This window comes from Leuciscus leuciscus (genome assembly GCF_965113295.1).
Source record: "Leuciscus leuciscus genome assembly, chromosome: 11".
Taxonomy (NCBI): Eukaryota; Metazoa; Chordata; class Actinopteri; order Cypriniformes; family Leuciscidae; genus Leuciscus; species Leuciscus leuciscus.
Window position 1 is genome coordinate 5,550,430 of NC_138735.1, and position 22,924 is coordinate 5,573,353.

The following is a 22,924-nucleotide window of genomic DNA, read 5'->3' on the forward strand; positions in this document are numbered from 1 at the left end:
TTTGTTTTGTGATCTCATGTTTAAAAGATATTCTAAGTATTATTGTGAGATCAGTGTTATAAAAGGTAATATAGGAGGGTTTCTTTTGAGTTATTTTTGTCTTATGGATATAAAACTTCGCCAAAATAATTAAAAGATTAATGATATAATTTTGTTTTTCAGAAAAAGAATTCACAAATCTAATGACTAGGCCATTTTAAATATTAATATTACACATATTAATTCCATTGGCTGGTCCAGCAACCAATCGCATTGCATCTCGCGTGGGCCGAGGTTCCGTATCTGCTTTACTTTTCGAAATGGATGATCCCCATGGAGGGAGAACCTGGATTTGTAAAGTTGGGACGGTTGTTTTATTCTCAACGATATGAAAAGTGTTGCCACTCCCATTTATTGCACATGTTCCCCCGAAATTATATTGCACGACCCGTAAATATGCAGGCAAACGCGGTTGCCTACTATATCAGTCGAGCCAATAGTGCGGCAAGATACTGAAATAGGATTATTATTAACCAATCAGATGTAGCTTATTTAGAACAGCTGTTACACGTATGATTCAGCTTTCGGACACGAGCAGCAGTTGCGGCGGCAGCAAATTGACCATCGCCAAGGACATTATTTCTGTGATTGTAAGTATTAATTTAATTAGAATATGATATCTATATAAAATGTTTGTTTTGTACGCTGTGTTGTTAAGCGTCTCGTTAGTGTCGTTTTAACCCTTGTATGGTGTTCGGGTCTGTAGGACCCGGTTTCATTTTTTATCAAGAGAAAAATTATACGATTAATTATTTTTTCAAACTCAGACTCATTGGCCTTGGCTAATTTTCTGTGAAGAATATATATCTGAACACATTTTCAATGACCACACCACACACACACACACACACACACACACACACACACACACACACACAGGCTGTCCGGCTAGACCCGGGGCTAAAGTGTGGGAATTGTAGGTCCTGTGTACCTTTACTCTGTCCTCCTCCTGTCAGAGCATATTGTTAGTGTGTGTGTGTGTGTGTGTGTGTGTGTGTGTGTGTGTGTGTGTGTGTGTGTGTGTGTGTGTGAGACGTGTGTGTTCTTGTATATGGTTTATGAGGACACAAATGTGTATAATGACATGGGTATTACAACGTAAACATGGTTTATGAGGACATATGTGTCCTTCTAAACCAAACGGCTTAAAAAACATACTAAATCTGTGATTGGTAGGTTTAGGTAGGGTTAGTGTAGGGGGATAGATTATACAGTTTGTACATTAGAAAAACCATTACGCCAATATGCCTATGGAGAGTCCTCATAAACCACATATCTGAGAGTGTGTGTGTGTGTGTGTGTGTGTGTGTGTGTGTGTGTGTGTGTGTGTGTGTGAGAGAGAGAGATTGTAAGTGTGAGTGCAAGAGTGAGTTCTGTGTTTCTTAAAGGGATACTCCACCGAAAAATGAAAATTCTGTCATCATATACTCACCCTCATGTTGTTTCAAACCTGTATGAATTTCTTTCTTTTGCTGAACAGAAAGGAAGATATCTAGAAGAATGTGAGTAACCAGACAGTTTTAGATACCATTGACTTCCATAGTTGGAAAAATATATACTATGGAAGTCAATGGTATCTAAAACTGTCTGGTTACTCACATTCTTCTAGATATCTTCCTTTCTGTTCAGCAAAAGAAAGAAATTCATACAGGTTTGAAACAACATGAGGGTGAGTATATGATGACAGAATTTTCATTTTTCGATGGAGTATCCCTTTAAAGGGTCAGTAAGAAGCCAATATTCTAACTGGAGAGCTAACTGTACGTTCACACCGCCGCCGACTTGAGCTGCAAAGAAGCTCTGGCCGCCCTGTCAAGGACGCTTGTCAAAAAGTACGGGGAAGCTTGTTGACGCTTTGGCCGCTCTGAAGTCTGTGTCACACCATGAAATGTTATAACGACAGCATTTTTATAACCGTTTTGGAGAACAATAGGTTGAGAAGATTGTCATTTCCATTTTTTTAAAGTGTTAGGTCAACACCAGAACAGTGTAGAAGTTTAACTCTGCCAGTGTTTGCTACAAAGCTGCACCCAGCTCTGTAACAGTGTTGTTGTTCTCTGCATTGGTGTTAAAATTTTACTCTCTTAGTGTTCATATTGTTACACTGTGTCGGAATACTCACCCCAAATGGGAGGAGCTAGAGCTCCAGCTCCTCCCCTCGCTGGAGCTCCAGCTTCACCCCGCTGGATTTAGTGGGCGGGGCCGCGCATGCGCAAGTTAACTTTCTCGCTATCAAAGAGTTACGTCACCATCTGATTTTTTTTCCTGGAATGGGATCAAATATGGACTTTTAATGAAAAATAAAAAAGTTGAATATTTGATAAATAATATTATACTGTTTGTTTAATTCTATATCCACAAATGTCGTTTCACAAAATCTCTTCCAAATGTGAATGCCTTAAAAAATGACTTTTCTTTATTTTGTAAATCCTTAAAGAAAATTGATACAGTCCCTGCTATTAAATTCTTCTTACTTATATTAGAATATCAGTTTATATAAACCCCTATGTTAGGGAATTTGAATTGTTCTTAAGTTTGCTTATTTATTTTTTAGAATATTGCAATCAGTATTTACTCATCAAATGTTCTCTCCTGAATCGTATGGTAAATTAACTTATTTATAACTGTCTTAATTTATGTTTCAAGAACAATAGTTATTGCACATAGAGTAAGTCGAGACTTTCTTGTTTTACAGCAGAGAAGGAAGACCAGTCCTATATCAACGCAAGCTAATCGAATAAGTCCTTTGTTTCGGGTGAGAAGGAACATCTGGTGCCCAAAGAAGACAGAAAGGTGCGCGAGTCCATTGGTATGTCTTGTATTGAAACAATGCTGTAATATGTAGTACATAATTTGATCACAGTAAATTTGAAATCCGGAAATCAACACCAATAGAGTTAATTTCAACACTTTGAAAGTGTATATATGGGTGTTAGTTCAACACTTTCAAAAGTGTTGCCTCTCGCAACACCGACACAGTGTAACAATATGAACACTAAGAGAGTAAAATTTTAACACCAATGCAGAGAACAACAACACTGTTACAGAGCTGGGTGCAGCTTTGTAGCAAACACTGGCAGAGTTAAAATTCTACACTGTTCTGGTGTTGACCTAACACTTTAAAAAAATGGAAATGACAATCTTCTCAACCTTATTGGAGTCAAATTTTACACCATCCTGGTGTTGATGGAACACCTATTTACAAATAAAAAACAACACTAAAGGAGTTACCAGTTTTTCTTATTAGGGTTTTGCATTACCTACTTTAAAGAACTGTAAAATAAACTAACAATTATTTAATCTGAAAAGAATAAATTCACTTGTTATAACGACAGCATTTTATAACCGTTTTGGTCACATTTGGTCGGGAAAAAATAATAATTAGCTATTATTATTATCATTAATAGTGAGTGCGCGCGCGTGGCCGGGGCTCTCTCTCTCTATCTGCTCGTTCTTATATGCCCTGTCAAGCGCGCCCTGTTAAACTGACAGGACTAAAAAAACACATGCAAATGGTAAACTTTCACTCTATGGTTAAACTGTGCAATTAATCCGATAATGATCAACTTCTCCTCCATTTTCTCAGAACTAATGTTTTGGTAGGAACGAAAGTTTACATCGTATGTTTCTCCGGAATCAGCCATCGCGAAGGACGTCTATATTCTGATTGGTTTCTGGCGTTTTGCCGCTGCTTGCCGCTGAACCGCGTCATAGCTCATTACCATAAAGTTGAGCTACTTTCAACTTTCTGATTGACGCCCAAAACGCGACGCCAATGGATTTGCCGCTCCTTGCAGCTGAGAGAAGAGAGAAGCCAGCTTCCATTGAAAATGAATGAATGACTTCCGGTAACTTTGGAAGCTCAAGTCGGCGGCGGTGTGAACGTACAGCTCAAGTTAGAACTGCATGTAATAGAAACAAAATTATAAGTATAACTATCAAACATAGTATTTTGGTTATTTAACTTTAAAATCTATATTTTATTGGATATATTTGATTGTATTTTGGTTAACTGGCCGGTATTTTGAGATCGCAATAGACGTGAAGGACTATAATGCGTTAAGAGCTCGCTCAAGTACTGGGGAGCTAAACCATTTAGTGCTTAACATAACCCATAACATTACTATAGTAGAAGTTTGGGGACTAAACGCATAAATAGAAACCGGTTTATTCCACGATCTCGACACCTCAGTGTGGAGATAGGGAAAAAACGGCATTGCCCGACGAGGAGGCTGAGATATAGAGTTTTACTTATATTTTCACTCTCATAATAACCGGCTGGCCAGTAATATTTAACTTAGCAACAGCACTAGATAAAACCTCCTTTTAAAAGCTCCTCTTTATTCAACAGAGTTATGAGCTGACTTGTTTATTTATTTATTGAAAATTCATAAACATCTGCTTTGTTCTTTATATTTTTAATTGTTTTGTTCTCTTAACAAAAACACTAACGATACCAATTCCTCGGAACTGGAAATCGCAGCATGAGTGCCTCATCCCGGGGAGGAGAAACCGCAGAGCGTTTAAAGGCAGAGATAGGGCGGGGCCCGTCTCAAACCCCGCTGTTCGATCCATTTGCGATCCCCAAGATGCGCGTCGACGCCGTGCCTCGGCAGCAGCGGGACCCGCGCCTCGGGGAGCGCGCACCGAACCGTCCTCCTCGAAGAATGGCCGGCGGGAGCGGAGCGTCCTCACGGACAGCTCCTCGCAATGCTCACAGTCAGCCCCCTCGAGAACTGACTGTTGGCATGCTCCACTCCCAAACAAGCAACACAAAGCTGAAGTGTGTGTCCTCCCCACCCGTGATATAACGTGGGCAGGGAACAACACAAGGCTTGCTTGCTCTCTTTTGCCATAATATATATATATACAGTACCAGTCAAAAGTTTGGAAACATTACTATTTTTAATGTTTTTGAAAGAAGTCTCTTATGCTCATCAAGCCTGCAGTTAAAAAACAAAACAAAACAAAAAACAGTAATATTATGAAATATTATTACAATTTAAAATAATGGTTCTCTTTTTTAATATATTTTAAAATGTAATTTATTTTTGTGATGCAAAGCTGAATTTTCATCAGCAAGTACTCCAGTCTTTGGTGTCTTATGATCCTTCAGAAATCATTCTAATATGATGATTTGATACTCAGTTATTATCAATGATGGAAACAGTTGTGCTGTTTAATATATTTTTTTGGAATACTTTTTTCAGGATTCATTGAGTAAAACGTTAACAGCATTTATTCATTAAAACAGCATTTATTCAAAATAAAAACATTTCTAACAATATAAATCGTTACCATCACCTTTTATCAATTTAACGCATCCTTGTTGAATTAAAGTACTAATTTCTTTAAAAAAAAAAAATTATTGTTACCAAACTTTTGAACGGTAGTGTATATTGTTACAAAAGATTTCTATTCTAAATAAATAGTTCTTTTTAACTTTTTATTCATCAAATTATCCTGAAAAAAGTATCTCAGGTTATAAAAAAAAATATTAAGCAGCACAACTGTTTCCAACATTGATCATAAATCAGCATATTAGAATGATTTCTGAAGGATCATAAGACACCAAAGACTGGAGTACTTGCTGATGAAAATTCAGCTTTGCATCACAAAAATAAATTGCATTTTAAAGTATATTAAAAAAGAGAACCATTATTTTAAATTGTAATAATATTTCATAATATTACAGTTTTTTTTTGTTTTGTTTTAAACTGCAGGCTTGATGAGCATAAGAGACTTCTTTCAAAAACATTAAATAGTAACATTTCCAAACTTTTGACTGGTACTGTGTATATATATATATATATATATATATGTATATGTACTCGATGCAGCGCCAAATGGGAGGAGCTAGAGCTCCAGCTCCTCCCCTTGCTGGAGCTCCAGCTTCACCCCGCTGGATTTAGTGGGCGGGGCCGCGCATGCGCAGGTTAACTTTCTCGCTATCAAAGAGTTACGTCACGATCTGATTTTTTTTCCTGGAATGGGATCAAATATGGACTTTTAATGAAAAATAAAAAAGTTGAATATTTGATAAATAATATTATACTGTTTGTTAAATTCTATATCCACAAATGTCGTCTCACAAAATCTCTTCCAAATGTGAATGCATTAAAAAATTACTTTTCTTTATTTTGTAAATCCTTAAAGAAAATTGATACAGTCCCTGCTATTAAATTCTTCTTACTTATATTAGAATATCAGTTTATATAAACCCCTATGTTAGGGAATTTGAATTGTTCTTAAGTTTGCTTATTTATTTTTTAGAATATTGCAATCAGTATTTACTCATCAAATGTTCTCTCCTGAATCGTATGGTAAATTAAATTATTTATAACTGTCTTAATTTATGTTTCAAGAACAATAGTTATTGCACATAGAGTAAGTCGAGACTTTCTTATTTTACAGTCCAGTTATAAGACCAGTCCTATATCAACGCAAGCTAATCGAATAAGTCCTTTGTTTCGGGTGAGGAAGGAACATCTGGTGCCCAAAGAAGACAGAAAGGTGCGTGAGTCCATTGGTATGTCTTGTATTGAAACAATGCTGTAATATGTAGTACATAATTTGATCACAGTAAATTTGAAATCTGGAAATCAACACCAATAGAGTTAATTTCAACACTTTGAAAGTGTATATATGGGAACCACCCACAAAGTGTTAGTTCAACACTTTCAAAAGTGTTGCCTCTCGCAACACCGACACAGTGTAACAATATGAACACTAAGAGAGTAAAATTTTAACACCAATGCAGAGAACAACAACACTGTTACAGAGCTGGGTGCAGCTTGTACACAACTGTTTTCAACATTGAAAATAATAGGTAATGAATGTTTGAGCATCAAATCATCATATTAGAATGATTTCTGAAGGATCAGACACTGAAGACTGGAGTAATGATGCTGAAAATTCAGCTTTGATCACAGGAATGAATTACACTTTACTATATATTACATAGAAAACAATAATTTTACATTGTCATATAATTTCACAATATTAATGTTTTTTATTTATTTATTTATCAAATAAATGCAGCCTTGGTGAGCAGAAGAGACTTCTTTTAAAAACATAAAAAATCGTACCGATCTAAAACTTTTGACCGGTAATGAATATATACACATAATTATTAATAACGACCTCATTACTTACATTCTGCTATAAATATATCAAAGCAAGCCTCTGGGATTTTTATGAACTTCTTCTGATGTCTAAATTGTGCTTTGACTATCATAGTGATTTTACCTCTGAACTCCTGTGGGAGAGGAATAAACATCTTACTGGGTTGCTAACTTGCTATAAATAAAATTTGATTCAATATGAAACCATTTTCTTTTTTTAAGTGATAAAATAAATTACATTTCAAAATATCAAAACATCAAAGATGCCATTTTCATTTTCTCCATGTAAACGCAAATTTGTGAAACCGACGTCTTACGCATACACATTACGAGATCAATATATCGATTGACTACTGTCCACGTCTGACTTTGCTCCATTAAATATGAGTAAAATGTACAAATAAACAAAAATAAATCAGCTGCATGTGAACACATCTATATTTATTTTTTCTTTTTTTTCTTTTTTTTTCTGTCCGTCGACTCTTTTTTTTCTTTTTTATTGCAGAACTTGCACATAATTACAAGCTCAGGGAAGTGAAGCAAGGTTGTATCTCTTACAATGAACAAACAATGAAACGAGGAGAAAAAAAATACATATCCTGGATTTGCATGAAGCACATTATGTAATTATACATACAAAAAAAGAAAAGAAAAGCATAACAACAAGGTTAAGTCATATCTTTTAATAAATCATCATAATGCATCAAAAATGTTGCACTTTTTTTTGTTATTTATAAGTCTAAGGGAAGAAATAAAATAATTAAGGTCAGCAAGAAAAAGAGGGAAGCTCAAAGGAGACTTAAGCCATTTTTGCTTGTGGATGAAGAATTTTGCATATAAGATAAGGAAATTAACAACATGTTCAAGGGACATCCGCTTTGGGTTTTCATAATAAAAGATAATCTCTTTAAGAATGAAGGTGTGGGTCACATTTGTAGGGCCAAAAACAAAAGCACTTAAATTAGCCCAAAATCGATTGGTTACATTACACTCACAAAATAAATGGGGGACAGTTTCCTCAACAAAACCACAAAAAGAGCAAGTCTCATCAATATCAGAATATTTAGAAATGGAAGAGTTAACAGGATAGATTTTATGAAGGATTTTATAATGAATTTCCTTAACTTTGTTGGATACACAAAATGTACTAGGCAAAAGCCAGGCCTTTCTCCAAATTACATTTGTTACAAGGGATCCCCAATAGAATTTACCCCTTGGAGTAACCTTTCTCTTCATTTGAAAAATTGAGCGAATATGTCTGTTGTTGCATTTTCGATCTAAAAAATCTATCTCGCCCAAGCGTAAAGCCGGATAAACACTATTACCTTTACTGAAGTTAAGGTGATTTTTAATTAGCTGAATTAAGCCTGCTGGGATAGCTTTTATCAAGGTATTATATTCCTTTGGTGGAACTGGAAAGTTATGGTGATTCAAAAATTGCTTGTAAGTTAGAATATGACCAGAATCATCAAAGACAGATAGAATGCAATTAAAATTATTGTTAAACCATCTAGGGAAAAAGAGAGATTTATTTCTAACGGTTATATCCGCGTTATTCCAAAGGAGAACTTTGTGGGGGGAAAAGCAATGGACAAAACACAATTTCCACGAGAGAAGGCATTGCTGATGAAAGTTAGATAATGAGATGGGTAACTTGCTAGGTAAAAAGTTACACTTTAATAGGAAAGACAGGCCACCGAGTTTGTTGAAGATATTATTAGGAATGAAAAACCATAACGACACTGGATTCACAAGGCATCTTTTCAGCCAGTTTACTTTAAAGGTGTTTATAGTATCAGCAAAATCTAAAAAGTCAAGGCCACCTTCACCTCTGGAATTAGAGAGTACTTCTTTTTTCAATTTGTGAGGCCTATTTTTCCAAATAAAATCCAAAAATATTTTGTTAATTTCCCTTATAGCTTTATCATTGATAAACAAAGAAAGAGCAGGGTATACAAAGCGAGAGAGCCCTTCCACCTTAGATAAAAGGACTCTACCGTATAATGAAAGATCTCTCTGAAGCCAGATGTTAAAGACGTTTTTAGTTTTTGTCATTTTATCAGAAAAGTTTAAAAGATGTCTGGTAACTGGATTTTTAGTGATATGGATACCTAGATATTTTACACAGTTTTTAACAGGGATCCCCTCCAATGATGTCTCATCTATATCATGAATTGAGATAATTTCGAAATATTAAGTTTTAGACCCGAAGCACAAGAAAATTGTTCCACCAATTCCAGAGCATTAGGTAACTGTTTTTTATCCTCCAAGAATAGTGTGATGTCGTCCGCTAACCTTGCAATTTTAAACTCTCGATCAAATATAGAGATTCCTGTCAAACTTTCATTTTGGTTAATCCTTAGACAAAGTAGTTCAGTGGCTAAAAGAAATAAAAACGGGGAGATTGGACAGCCCTGTCTGACTCCACGATGGATGTCAAACCTTTTGGATGTATCAAAGTTAACGATCACTGAGCTGTTAATATCTCTATAAAACATGGTTACAGTATCAATAAATGATTTACCGAATCCAAATAACTCTAGAGTGCGAAAAAGAAATTTGTGTTCTAAGGAATCAAAAGCTTTTTGAAAATCAAGAAAAAGTATGAGACCGTCTGAGTGAATTAAATTAGAGTAATCTAGCACATCTAATACTAACCTTATATTATTAGATATGTGACGGCCTTTCATGAAGCCCGACTGAGATTCTGAAATAATGTTATTTAGACCAGTACGTAATCTTTTAGCATAAACAGAGGCTAACATTTTATAATCTAATGTTAAAAGAGTAATAGGCCGCCAATTGTCAATTAATAAAGGGTCCTTGCTTGACTTGGGTATTAGGGATATAACTCCCTGTTTCATTGTAGAGGTCATCTCTCCCTGACTGATGCATTCCTTATACATATGAAATAAAGGCAATTTAATAAACTCCCAAAAGTGAAGATAGAATTCTACTGAAAGCCCGTCAATACCAGGGGATTTACCTATTTTCATTGAGTGCAGAGCTTGATTAATTTCCTCTATTGACAAATCAGCGTCACAAATTCGACTAAACTCACGATCAATAATTGGTATACGGTGTTTAATTGTATTAATACATTTTTCACAGCTGTCATCGTTAAGTTCAGATGTATAAAGATTGCTGTAAAATTTGCTAACAAATTCTGATATTTCTTTAGGGTCTTTAGAGGTAACTCCATCGATGTTAAGCGCTGAAAGAGCTTTCCTCTGACCGTTTCTTTTTTCCAGGGCAAAAAAATAGTTAGAATTCTTCTCCCCCTCCTCAAGCCATTTCGCTCGAGATCTAATATATGCACCTTTGGCCATCTCTAAATAAGCTCTGTCGAATTCCAGATTCAATTTTTTTTATTTCCATATCTTCTTCTTCTGTAATCTTATCTTTAGCTAGTAAAACATTAAGTCTATTAACCAACTCTGAATCGGTTTTAATATTTTTAAGTTCCTTACTACTTTTAACTGCAATATATCTAGCTTTATATTTAAAGAACTCCCAGTTTTTTTTATAATCTCTGGTTGATCCGGTAAATAATTCTTTGGTAAGATTGATGATACTATTATTAAATTGTTTGTCTTGTAATAAGGTATTATTAAGTTTCCAATAGCCCCTCATTCTCGGGTTATCATTGATGTCACTCAATTTTATTGCAACTAATTTATGATCTGATAAGGGGGCAGTGACATGAGAAACATCTTTTACATATTTAAGGATAGAAGATGAAATTAGAAAAAAGTCAATCCTAGATCTAAGAGATAAACTTCTATTGGACCAGGTAAAATCTTTTGTAGAAGGATTAAAGAACCGCCATGCATCAGTAAGAGAGAGATCGGAGCACAGGGAAAAAAATTAGATCATTATTCATCCTGCTATCAAGTCTAGGGGGGGTATCTATCCAGGTGATCGTCCATACATTCATTAAAATCTCCCCCCAAAATAAAATAAACATTATTATATTTTTTGTGTAACTTTTTAAGCTTGTCCACTAGAGAGAACATTACTCTATTGGATGCACGAGAGTTGTGTCCATATACACAACAAGCTATAAAGGTGGCGTTATCTTGTTTAATTACAGCACAAACCCATCTGCCTTCATCAGAACATACAGTTTCTAATACAGTCCCTTTAAATCTATGTAACATTATAGCAGTCCCAGCCGAGTGGCTGCTGCCATGGCTAAAGAAAATTGAGCTTCCCCATTGCGTTCTCCAAAATTTAACATCTGTTTCCCCTGAATGAATTTCTTGAAGAAAGATAAGATCAGCTGCACTTCTTTTACAAAACAAAAAAATTGCTTTTCTTTTCAGATTGTCCCGCAAACCTCTAACATTTAAAGTTACAACCGACAAGGAGTTAAACAAATATTCCATAACAAGAACCCCTAAACAAAATGAGAAAAAACAACAAAAAAGTTACTTTCTTTAGACTAGCTACCAGAATGTAAAGGGAGAGGTGGATAATAACCAAAGCACATGTTATCGAGGTGATAAACAAATAAGGAGATTAATAGTAAAGGTAACAATAATTAAAGAAGAACAAAACTAGTTCCTATTTGTGCACAACTTAAAAGTTTTTGCACAGTTTATATTGTTAGTCGTCAAGTTTCATCTTTTCGATTTTTGCATGAGAAAAGTAACCAGTGCAAGCAGCAGCTTGGCTTACACGACATCAGCATAGAAGATTTGTTTCCCATCAATCAAAGCAAATGAGTTGCGAAAGGTTGCCTTCTTGCCCTCCTCCCTTGCCTTCTTCACAAGAGGCCACAGCTTATCCCGCGCTGCTCTATCTTCAGGAGACAGCGGCTCCGAGAGACGCAGTTTATTGTCAGTTAGAAACTTGCAACCTTTAGCAGCACTCCAAATGATGTCACGAATGCGGCGCTGTGAGAAGAGAATTATGATCGATCTGGTCTTTCCATCCGTCCGCTTCGGACCCAGACGATGAACGACATCGACACTGTCCTGTATCCCGTCTCCGACTCCAGGAGCAATCTTCCCTAAGATGTTGAGGACCACACTTCGGACATCCTCATTGTCTTTTTCCGCAACGCCGTGCAACTTTAGAAACCATCGCCAACTGTAACGTCTACACTCCTGTACACTTGCTTTCAGTGATTTTGTTTTCCTTTCTCAGAGCGTGGACCTCAGATTCCATATGATCGAGAGCCTCTTTATGCACGCCAACATCCAAAATAAGCTGTTGTACCGTCGCTGTTAGACTTTTGACTTGTTTGGAAGTTGCCTCGGTGGTAGTTTCAATCGCCGAAATCTTCTGGAACGTTTTGTCTAATTTAGAATCAAGCTCACGAATAGCCGCCAAGACATTCTCATTCCCGTTTCCACTAACGTTAGATTCTGCGCGTTTAGTTTTTTTTAGCAGCTGGCCTCTGAGGAGTATCTGAGAGGGATGTGACAACAACCTCATTGTCGAAATTTGGACATGTGTCAAACCACTGTGATTCGGTATCTTTCTTAAGTTTAAATCCAGCACTACTCGAGGCTGATGCTGAATTCTCAATTGATCAGTTGAGCCAGATGCGTCGGATGACATGGTGTCAAGCCAAACTTGTTTAACTTTCTTCTTGCCTCTTTTTCCCATGCATAAAGATGTCAAATCAGAATCATATAACGTTTTCACGTATTTTTTTCACGTTATCACCAGTCCGATTAATAGGTTATTATTAAAACACTACCACCTACACCGCCGCCATCTTGGCCTCACAAATCTATATTAAATAAGGCAGCACCATTAAAAGCTTCAACCGCCATCTTCTATTGCATCAGCTGCAATACAGCCTTGCACTACAGTGTCCCAATGGTTAAACCGCGTTATTGCAGGCGTTATTAGTTGAAAATATCTGTCGACAATATCTGTTTTGACGTTTATCGATAATGTCGACTACATTTTTCAGCCCTAGGGAGATTAGTGAAGAGCTGTGCCTTATTTCTAACGTTACCTATATTTCACGACGAGTGTTCCACACAGTGTTAGAGCGAACACTAACAAATATTACTGGATTTCGTTCCTTAAAAGGCAACTGAGAGCTTTAATTCACTACAAAATTTTAAATTAATTGCGTTTGACACCCATATTTGGCAGAAAATAATACCACGCAGATCAATCATTTCACAACATGATAAACTTAACGTTACCACAGTTCAGAACCACGACTATCACAGAACCACGGTCAACGAAAGAATATTCAAATTAAAATCATAACAATTAGTTTTAGTCCAGTGATCTTCCTGATAGGCCAATTTAACGTTACTGGTAGAACACTCTAGAAATTCAACAGTTCACCTTGTAAAATGGCCTGTGCTTCGCGCGCGCAAAACTTCAGGCTTTGTCGAGTGTGCTCAGAAAGAAAATGCCTGTGAACGTGCATAAAAACAATTACAGTGCGCGAGACGTGATGATAGACAAAACTAAGCTTAATCGAGGCTTTACTACCTTTACATCATTTATAAAGTGGCATGACATTGGCAAAAATCAAAATACAAAAATCAGACGTCAGAGCTCGTTGGCTGTCTAATGTTAATTATTCATTATTACAGTGATTTGTGATCGAATAATAGATTAAACTAATAAACTGTATACATTGAAATCAATTTACAGTCTGATTTATCTGTATTACTATCAAGTTAAAGTATTAGACTTACCCCACGCTTGACTCTTCCACAAGTAAAATGGCGTTCGCATGTGGTCTGGACTCTGGTTCAGTCAAAACGACGGTTGCACGTAAACGGAGGTGTGGCTTGGTTAACTCTAAAAGAGAGTTATGTTTGCAACAACGCAAAATGACACCAACTCTTATTTAAAATGGACACTTCTGGTGTTAAACCCAATCTGTTTAGTGTTGATTCAACACTTTATTTTAATACTTTATTGTAACACTGGAAAATCAATACCGGTCAATTTACTGTGATGTTGACAATTTTACATTGTACAGGTTATCACTTGGTTTTTGACCAAGTGAAGCTCTTGAAACAATTCACAGAAGAGTATGTTGTCTGGAAAGAAATCAAGCATCACTGGCAAAGGCTCAAAAGAGACCATGCCTTTCTTAAAAATCTTTTAAAATAGGTTGCTGTTGATATAACTGTTTTTGTTCAGTACTTCGCTTATATTATGTGCTGCAATACTATATTCTATTCAATTCAATTCAATTCAATTCAAATTTATTTGTATAGCGCTTTTCACAATACATATTGTCTCAAAGCAGCTTTACAGAAAGTGCATTTCAAAAAAAGGTACATAGAAAAATACAGTTAGTTAATCATGCATTAATTTAGGGCATAACATATCGCCTGCGTCGAGTCGTCTCCTCACGGGCTTCGAGTCGTCTCTGCATGGGTGTTGGGGCATCTGAAGTTTCCATGAGAGGCTGGATACAAACTGGAGCTGACGTACTCCATTTACCTCGGGACTAGCGTCCCGAGATAACAACAGAAAAGCAGATGGGAAATAATTAGCGTAGCTGCTGTTCCTAATATTAATGCATTCAATCTGATTCAACTGTAGTATAAAAGGTAAGTATTATGTGAATGCTTGGCTAAAGAGATGTGTCTTTAATCTAGTTTTAAACTGGGACAGCGAATCTGAGCCTCGAACAATATCAGGAAGGCCATTCCAGAGTTTAGGAGCTAAATGTGTATATATAACACTTCAATGTGTATATTATATAATGTACTGACTGCTGCTTTGTAAATTTATGTAAGGAACAGGCAACTCTGGCCCTTTGCATTCTACTTTTTGAGGTTAATTAAGAGTTAACCTCCAACCCTAATCGAGCACATCTGAAAATTTGAACCAAAGTCTTCAGGTTTACTTATAGACAATAGGCAGGAGGGATTGAGGTTGGAGCTAAATCTGCAGGACAGTGGACGCTGAGGGCCAGAGTAAACCATCACTGCTTTAAATAACGCAGAACATAAGCTGACCCGACTGTCCATTAAACAACTTCATTTGAATGGTTTGTGTTTTTTGTTTTACTTTCAGACCAGCACTGGAGAACGCCTGACAATGGGATGTTGAGACTTCTTCCTCTGGTTGAGAAAAAGCTCCACCACATCAGTGATCACATCTTCTGTTCTTCAACTGAACAAACTGTTTAGACGAGGTAGAAGAACACAAACATGATAGAGACGTACAGGGAAGAGCAAGAAACCAGTTTAGCTGTGATAATGAATCATTATTTTCCAACACAATATCAAATCTGTTTTCTGTAGGTGACTGAATATGATTCTCTGGCACTCGTTTTGTGGCTTCAGCAGCTGTGAATGGATTCATATGATGTTAACGTATTTTTGAAGACACATTTTTATTTATCTTGAATCTCATTTTTCTTTATGCTACTTTATCAACTTTATGCTTTGTCCTCCAATAAAGTGTTGTTTAATAAAGTATGGTGACTATTGTGTATTGAAAGTGGTGTTTGGTACAGTAAATATACATTTTTATTTGAGAAATTTTTATTTCTTATTTCTTTAGTTTAATTAATTTAAAAATAACTACATATAATTAAAAATAATAATAATTACAACTGGCCTGTTGGAGTATGCTTTTACTTCTACAAAAAGGGCAGATTAGGTACCTAGTCTTATTATTTTTTATTTCATAAATTAATCAGATGATTTAGATTAATTCACAAATAACACACACGTAAATGCGGTGGACAAAAAATAAATAGGGGTGCACTATCTAAGCTTTCACATTGCCTTTTAAGTCTAGTAATTTACATAATCATAGCAGACGCTTTTGTCCAAAGCAGCTTTAAAAGTGAGGAAAACAACGAAACCGTTATAAAGATAATATAATAGGCTACTTAGATACGTTTCAACCGTTTTTAGAAACACACACACACACAGTGTGAGCAATGTTCTTATTAGGTGTTTTTACGCGTTTGTCACAGAAACGATAAATATTTAATCAATCACGACAAATATTAGAGAAAAATACAATATGATGTATGCCAGCATCTTGCGCATCAAAACAAACTTGTCCTTCCTCCATCACGGTTGAACTCGCACTAGATCCAGCAAGGGTGAGCTAGAACTCTAGCTCCTCCCATTTGACGCTGCAGCGAATCCCCGCTCACTAAATTTAGCAAGGTGGAGCTGGAGCTCCAGAAAAGGGGGAGCTCGAGCTCTAGCTCCTCCCATTTGGCTCTGCATCGAGCACCATCTCACCTGCCTATTACGTCTCGTCTTTCCATTGGACTGGTTATACACGTGCTTCACGACGCAATCACGCAGGGCGTTCCCACCGCGTCTCGACAGCTGGAGTTCCCTTGAAAGGGAAGCTGATGTTTCGCCATGTAATCAGACAGTCGATTCCTAAGTTCCGATACAAAATAGTAGTAAGTATTTCACAGAAACTTTTATAAAACCGTAGACAGGAATGTGTGTACTAGCTACTTGATGGAAAAGATGGAGGAGTTTGTGAATCGGTTGGATATCTAGACTAAATATGGATCAAGGGGACTTTTTATGTCTTGAGGCCCTTTACAGGTGACGTCCACATTAATACTTTTTTTCTGAAAGGACGTGTTTGACATTTTTCATCCTGTAGTAAAGGAACAGGGTTTCTTTTGTGTATCGTGCTGTAAGTTAGGCTATGTGATGATTTTTCAAATTACTTTTTTGAGTGAACGCATCGATGTCATTATCTATTTACCTCCAACTCTCATGATCAGATCATTGATAAAGATGTTTAATTAAGTTTAATTACTTTAGTTTAGTGTTTGTTCGTCATTTACATCCAGTGTCAGTGGAGATCAGACTGTTTCAACTGTTCAGCTTCATCATGGATGACACACAAACATCCAGAGTTGAAGATTTTTCTCCAGTTTGCAGGTACTTTAAATTAATACATTAAATAACCCTTTATAGACCCATAATAAAAGAGATGTATGTTTTAAATGAATTTCTTGAAAACAATGTCTAAACCCTCCTCAAGTGCTTTTCATCCAAACAGTAAGAAGATCTTGCATATGATGATTATCATCAAAAACTAATTAAATCTGTTCTGTTATAGTTCAGTTCAGCAGGAGAGATCAGAACCAGCGCCCAGCTGTGTGTCTTCGAGGAGTGACGGGTCTATGGGTCATCTAATAGATTTTAAGAATGACAATACACAGGCTGATCTCAGGTAGGCTACAACATTTCTTAAAGACATGATTAACATTTTAATATTATGGTATTTTGTATTTATGATATTCATAATAGACATTGTCTTCACCTGATGCAAGAGAGACATATCTATGAGTGTTCCAATTTCATGGCTTGGAATCAGATAAATAGCATTTTATTGAAAGAGATGCTTATATTATTTGAAACACCCAACTTTTGTGGTCATTTTAAATGTAGTCCTTTTTGTTGGTACCTGGGCGTTGTGGAATTGCAGGTAATGTGCAGCAGTGCTGCTGTGGCCTTACATGTATATTCAGAGCTCAAATAATGCCCTATTCTGTATTCTGACCTCAAACCCATTATAACCTCCTCCAAAATGACTCCTCCAAAAATGACCAACAGATGGTATCAATGTAATACAATTAAAGGGGTCATATGACGGTTCTAAAAATAACATTATTTGGTGTAATGCAATGTGTTTATGCGGTTTTAGGTTAAAAAACAAACATACTCATTATTCTACACATACTGTACATTATTGTTGCTTCTCTATGCCCCGCCTTTCTGAAATGCGTTGATTTTTACAAAGCTCATCGTTCTGAAAAGCGTGGCGTGCTCTGATTGGCCAGCTAGCCAGTACATTGTGATTGGCCCGATAACCTTAAAGGGGTGGTATAATGCTCTTTTCACAAGATGTAAAATAAGTCTTTGATGTCCCCAGTTTGTGTATGTGAAGTTTTAGCTCAAAATACCCCACAGATATTTTATATCCTTTTACCTCACACAGACATGCACTGAAAATGTCAATGTTTATGTTCAAACCAGAGTCAGACAATAATGGAGAGACTCAAGAAGTGACAACATGTAGAATGCAACAGTACATTTCTGAATGGTTAGTTGATGAATTTAGGTAGCTTATGTGTTATCTTCTATTCATTGATTAGCATTTTTTAAGGACTTCGTCTTCAACATTACACACTAACTAAAGTTAAAAAAGTGAAATCATAATCAACCACCCCTTCAAGCGTGTGACGGAAATGTCTCGCCCCTTACCATATTTGGAACATCAGCTCCAGAAGCAATAAAGGCATGTGATCATGTCAGAACTACCTTATCAATTCGAGCCCGATTCTGATCCGGAAAATGCAGATGTCCAAGATGAGCGATCATCTTTGCATGGCGGCGCTGGCGGCAACAATAATACAGCGAGAACAAAAGTTACGCCTTCTTTCTTTGCGTATACATTTATTTATGAAACTCTGTCCCCACACACTGACCTAGATTTGTTGGGGCGAGTTTGAAAGAAGAGTTTTAGGAAGGCGTGGCTGAGCCTTTATAACTTTTATAAAGAATATCTCTTAAGGTTTTACACTTTGAGCTTTGTAACTCTGCAGATCTTATACTTGCACTAACAGCTACATAACACACTAAAGAAAAAGGAAAACAAGAAATCGCATCATATGACCTTTAAACTTTATGAAATTAATCCTGTTGTTGATAGAAAACATTGTTTCTACTCTGATAATCACTGGGACCAAATCATCTGCACATATTGCCAAATAGGCACAAGGTTTTGTTATCAGTTGAAGATCCTCCTTTATGCCTCTTATGACAGAGTCCACTATCTTTAAAGCAGATTTTAAAGGAATGCGATGGTTTTAACTCTTCTAGGACTCTGTTTTTATTCTGTTGATTCGTATTAATAGATTTTTTTTTTTATTAAGTGAGGCTGAATTAGTTTAAAAACATTTGTAAATTTAGTTTTTAGTTTATTTCTCTTTTTATATTTTGCTACTTTTATTCTCACCATTAAAATAGCTCTGACAACTGACATGATGTTAAATTATAAGCAATCAATCAATAATATATTATTTTAATATAATATTTACAATATATAAAAAGCTTTCTCAAGCTAACACAAAGTTTGTCTTGACAAACGTTTTTTTTTAATAGTTTTTGTTTTTAGTATTATTACAGTTGTGGCCTTGAGCAGTTGATTTATTAATAAGTGCATTTACTTATTATCTGTTTTAGGAGGTTGACAGTGAATTATTAAGGTAATATAAAACAAATCCACCAATATGTCTGATTCTTGATTCTCTTCATGATGTTTAAGGTCAATCCCACCACAAAGATCAACAGTAACAAAACCCGCCTGTAAGAAGAATGACCAGCCTATGAATCAACTACAGGACTTTAATGAAAGCAGGGATGCTAGTGTCAGGTAAAGTAAACAAACAGGTAAACAAATACAACATTTTACTCTATATATTTAACTTATGTAATACTATGTTATTTAAATTTTACAGCCATGAAGTCCTGAACACATTTAGATCAAAACTGATGGAGAAGTTTAAGCGTCTGAATGAGGGAACAGCAAAGCAGGGAAACCCAACACTCCTGAATGAGATCTACACAGAGCTCTACATCACAGAGGGTGACAGTGGAGAGATCTGTAATGAACATGAGGTGAGACAGATTGAGACACAATCCAGGAGAGCAGCAACAGAGGACAAACCCATCAAATGCAATGACATCTTTAAACCTTTACCTGGACAAAACAAACCCATCACAACTGTGCTGACAAAGGGAGTCGCTGGCATTGGAAAAACAGTCTCTGTGCAGAAGTTCATCCTAGACTGGGCTGAAGGCAAAGTGAATCAGGACGTCCAGCTCATATTTCCACTACCTTTCAGAGAGATCAATTTGATGAAGGACAAAACACTCAGTCTTTCAGATCTTCTTCATGTGTTTTTCCCTGAAACAAAAGAAATGGAAATATCCAGTGACAAATATAAAGTGTTGTTCATCTTTGATGGTCTGGATGAGTGTCGTCTGTCTCTGGATTTTCAGAGTGATGTGAGGTTTTGTGATGTAAGTGAATCAGCCTCAGTGGACGTACTGCTGACGAACCTCATTGTGGGGAATCTGCTTCCCTCTGCTCTGATCTGGATCACCTCTAGACCAGCAGCAGCCGATCTCGTCCCCTCTGAGTGTGTCCATCGAGTGACAGAGGTACGAGGCTTCAATGAGCCACAGAAGGAGGAATACTTCAGGAAGAGAATCAGTGATCAGAGTCTGGCCAATACAATCATCTCACACCTGAAGTCATCAAGGAGCCTCTACATCATGTGCCACATCCCAGTGTTCTGCTGGATCTCAGCCACTGTTCTAGAGAAGATGTTGAGTGAAGCAGAGAGTGGAGAGATTCCCAAGACTCTCACTCAAATGTACACACACTTCCTGATCCTTCAGTCCAACATCAAACAGGAGAAAGACTATGAGAAGAACCTGACAGATAAAGACATGATCCTCAAACTGGGAAAAGTGGCTTTTCAGCAGCTTGTGAAAGGCAATGTGATCTTCTATGAGAAAGACCTGAGAGAGTGTGGCATTGATGTGACAGAAGGATCAGTGTACTCAGGATTGTGCACTCAGATCTTCAGAGAGGAGTCAGGCCTGTATCAGGCGAAAGTCTTCTGCTTTGTTCATCTGAGTGTTCAGGAACATCTAGCAGCTTTATATGTGCACCTCTGCTTCACAAACAACAACAGGAATGTATTTGACCCAGTCTCTGAACCAGATTTGTTGTTTGTATTAAAGGACTGGTTTCAAGTTAAGTTTAAACATGTTTCATTTTCTGAGCTCCATGAGAGAGCCGTGAATGAGGCTCTACAGAGTAAAAATGGGCATCTGGACCTTTTCCTGCGCTTCCTTCTGGGGTTGTCAGTGGAGTCTCATCAGATTCTCCTTCAGGGACTAATGACACTGAGAAGAAGAATAAAGTCTGACAGCAATGAGAAAACAGTTGAGTACATCAAGGAGAAGATCAGGACCATTGACTCTCCAGAGAAATCCATCAATCTGTTCCACTGTCTGAATGAACTGGGCGACCAGTCACTAGTGGAGGAAATACAACAGTATCTGAAATCTGGAACAATAAGTGAAGCCAGACTCTCTTCATCTCAGTGGTCAGCTGTAGTTTTTGTGTTGTTGACATCAGAGAAGAGTCTGGAGAAGTTTGATATTAATACATTTGTTGGAGAAAACAATAAAGCTGAAAAACTGAAGGTTCTTCAGAAGCTGCTGCCCGTGATTAAAGTTCAGTAAGTATCAGTGAAAACTATCACTTTACTGTTAAAACAAAAGAAAATAAAAAGCTCATAAATCTAAGAAACATACAAATAGTGTTGTCAAAAGACCCGGTACTTCGGTACCAAGTCGGTACTAATTTTTTTTTAAACGTCACGGTACCAGGTTTTCTCAAACCCGGTACTTGATGCGCGTGCGTGCCCGAAGCGCGTGCAGTTGCGTCCTCTTCATAAAAGCGCTGATGGCGATCGGCGGTGCTGCTGCTGATGTGGTGCTGATGTTTTTGCGCGTGCAGATACGTTATTTCAAATGGTGCGCGGCAAGCGCGCTGATAATAGAAGCGGCGCGCTCGCTTTTCCATGTGCGTTCATGGATGTATAGCAACGACAGACGCCACGGGAGTACAAACGCTTGTGCGAACTGCGCTCTCCATGACGACGAGGAAGTGTGACATAGGCCTATTCATTGATTTCTAGCCCTTGCATTAGCTTTACTACTAGATATATTTATGGAGATGAGAAATAAAAAGCCGTCATTTAATATCAGTCCGTCAGAAAAGCAGTTCTAGTCTTATTCTTGGCTGGATAACTCTTAGCAGGTTTAAAAAGCCCTTTTAAAGTTAAATATGAATACAGTTTTGGATTAAATAAAAGTATAGTCAAGTCAAATAAAACATTTTATCTCCTGTATAGTTTGGTAATGCTACAATAAGATACCATTCATTAACATCATTTAATGCGTTATCTAACATAACACATTGAGTGAACAATATATTTTTACAACATTAATTAATGTTTGTGAATGTTATTTAATACAAAACACTTGATTGGTCATGTTTGTTCACTTCATTCATTGTGCATTAAATAATGTTAACAGAAATAATGTTAACTTTTGATTTTAAAAATGTATTTTTAAATTAACCCCTAAAGGAGAATAATTGCGACAGTATATAACTATTGTTTTTTTTGTTAGGTCATTTTATCTAATGTTATCTAACAAATGGAATCTTATTGTAAAGTGTTTTTAATACTACAGTTTCCATCTTTGTGATATACACTTTAATATAATTATGTAAATTTAATCTAAATTAAGCTTTGGTACCGAAATTGGTACCGAGAACCGTGGATTTTCACTGGTATCGGTTCCGAATACTGAAATTTTGGTACCGTGACAACACTACATACAAACATTTATTTTATCAGTAATAGGAGCAATATGGCAGCATACTTGATTTTATTGTTTTTCTGATTTTTTTAAATCTATTTTATTGATGTGAATAATGACGGGGAGATGTGATTGGGAAACAATACAAGCTGACTCAAACTTGTGTCAAAGCACCTGACACCCAATGTCTTCAACATGAGGATTCATTTAAAACAAACAAGTTTAATGTTACAAATGATTTATAAAGTAGTTTTCCTGGCAACAACGGACAAAAAATTTAAAATTCATATAGCATGTTTATTGGTTATTCACCTGCAAGGGAGGCCAAGAATTCTAGCCCAAGAATGCGGTCTTACA

The 22,924-nt window shown here is 36.5% G+C and overlaps 1 protein-coding gene and 1 long non-coding RNA gene across 2 annotated transcripts in view; both read left to right on the forward strand.

Moving 5' to 3' along the window:
* The first annotated feature begins 2,815 nt into the window (after positions 1 to 2,815).
* On the forward strand, positions 2,816 to 15,602 carry LOC309509635. Its single transcript, XR_014209957.1, has 2 exons — positions 2,816 to 2,848; positions 15,180 to 15,602. It is a non-coding gene; the product is annotated as an uncharacterized lncRNA (long non-coding RNA).
* A 3,783-nt stretch (positions 15,603 to 19,385) lies between these two features.
* Positions 19,386 to 22,924, forward strand: part of LOC309509535 (NACHT, LRR and PYD domains-containing protein 12-like) — an 85,910-nt gene continuing 82,371 nt past the window's right edge. Inside the window, exons 1-2 of the mRNA XM_082184304.1 lie at positions 19,386 to 19,535; positions 19,621 to 21,417. Coding sequence (XP_082040430.1) covers positions 19,489 to 19,535; positions 19,621 to 21,417 — 1,844 coding nt within the window. The 5' untranslated portion in view covers positions 19,386 to 19,488. The remainder of the gene's footprint in view (positions 19,536 to 19,620; positions 21,418 to 22,924) is intronic.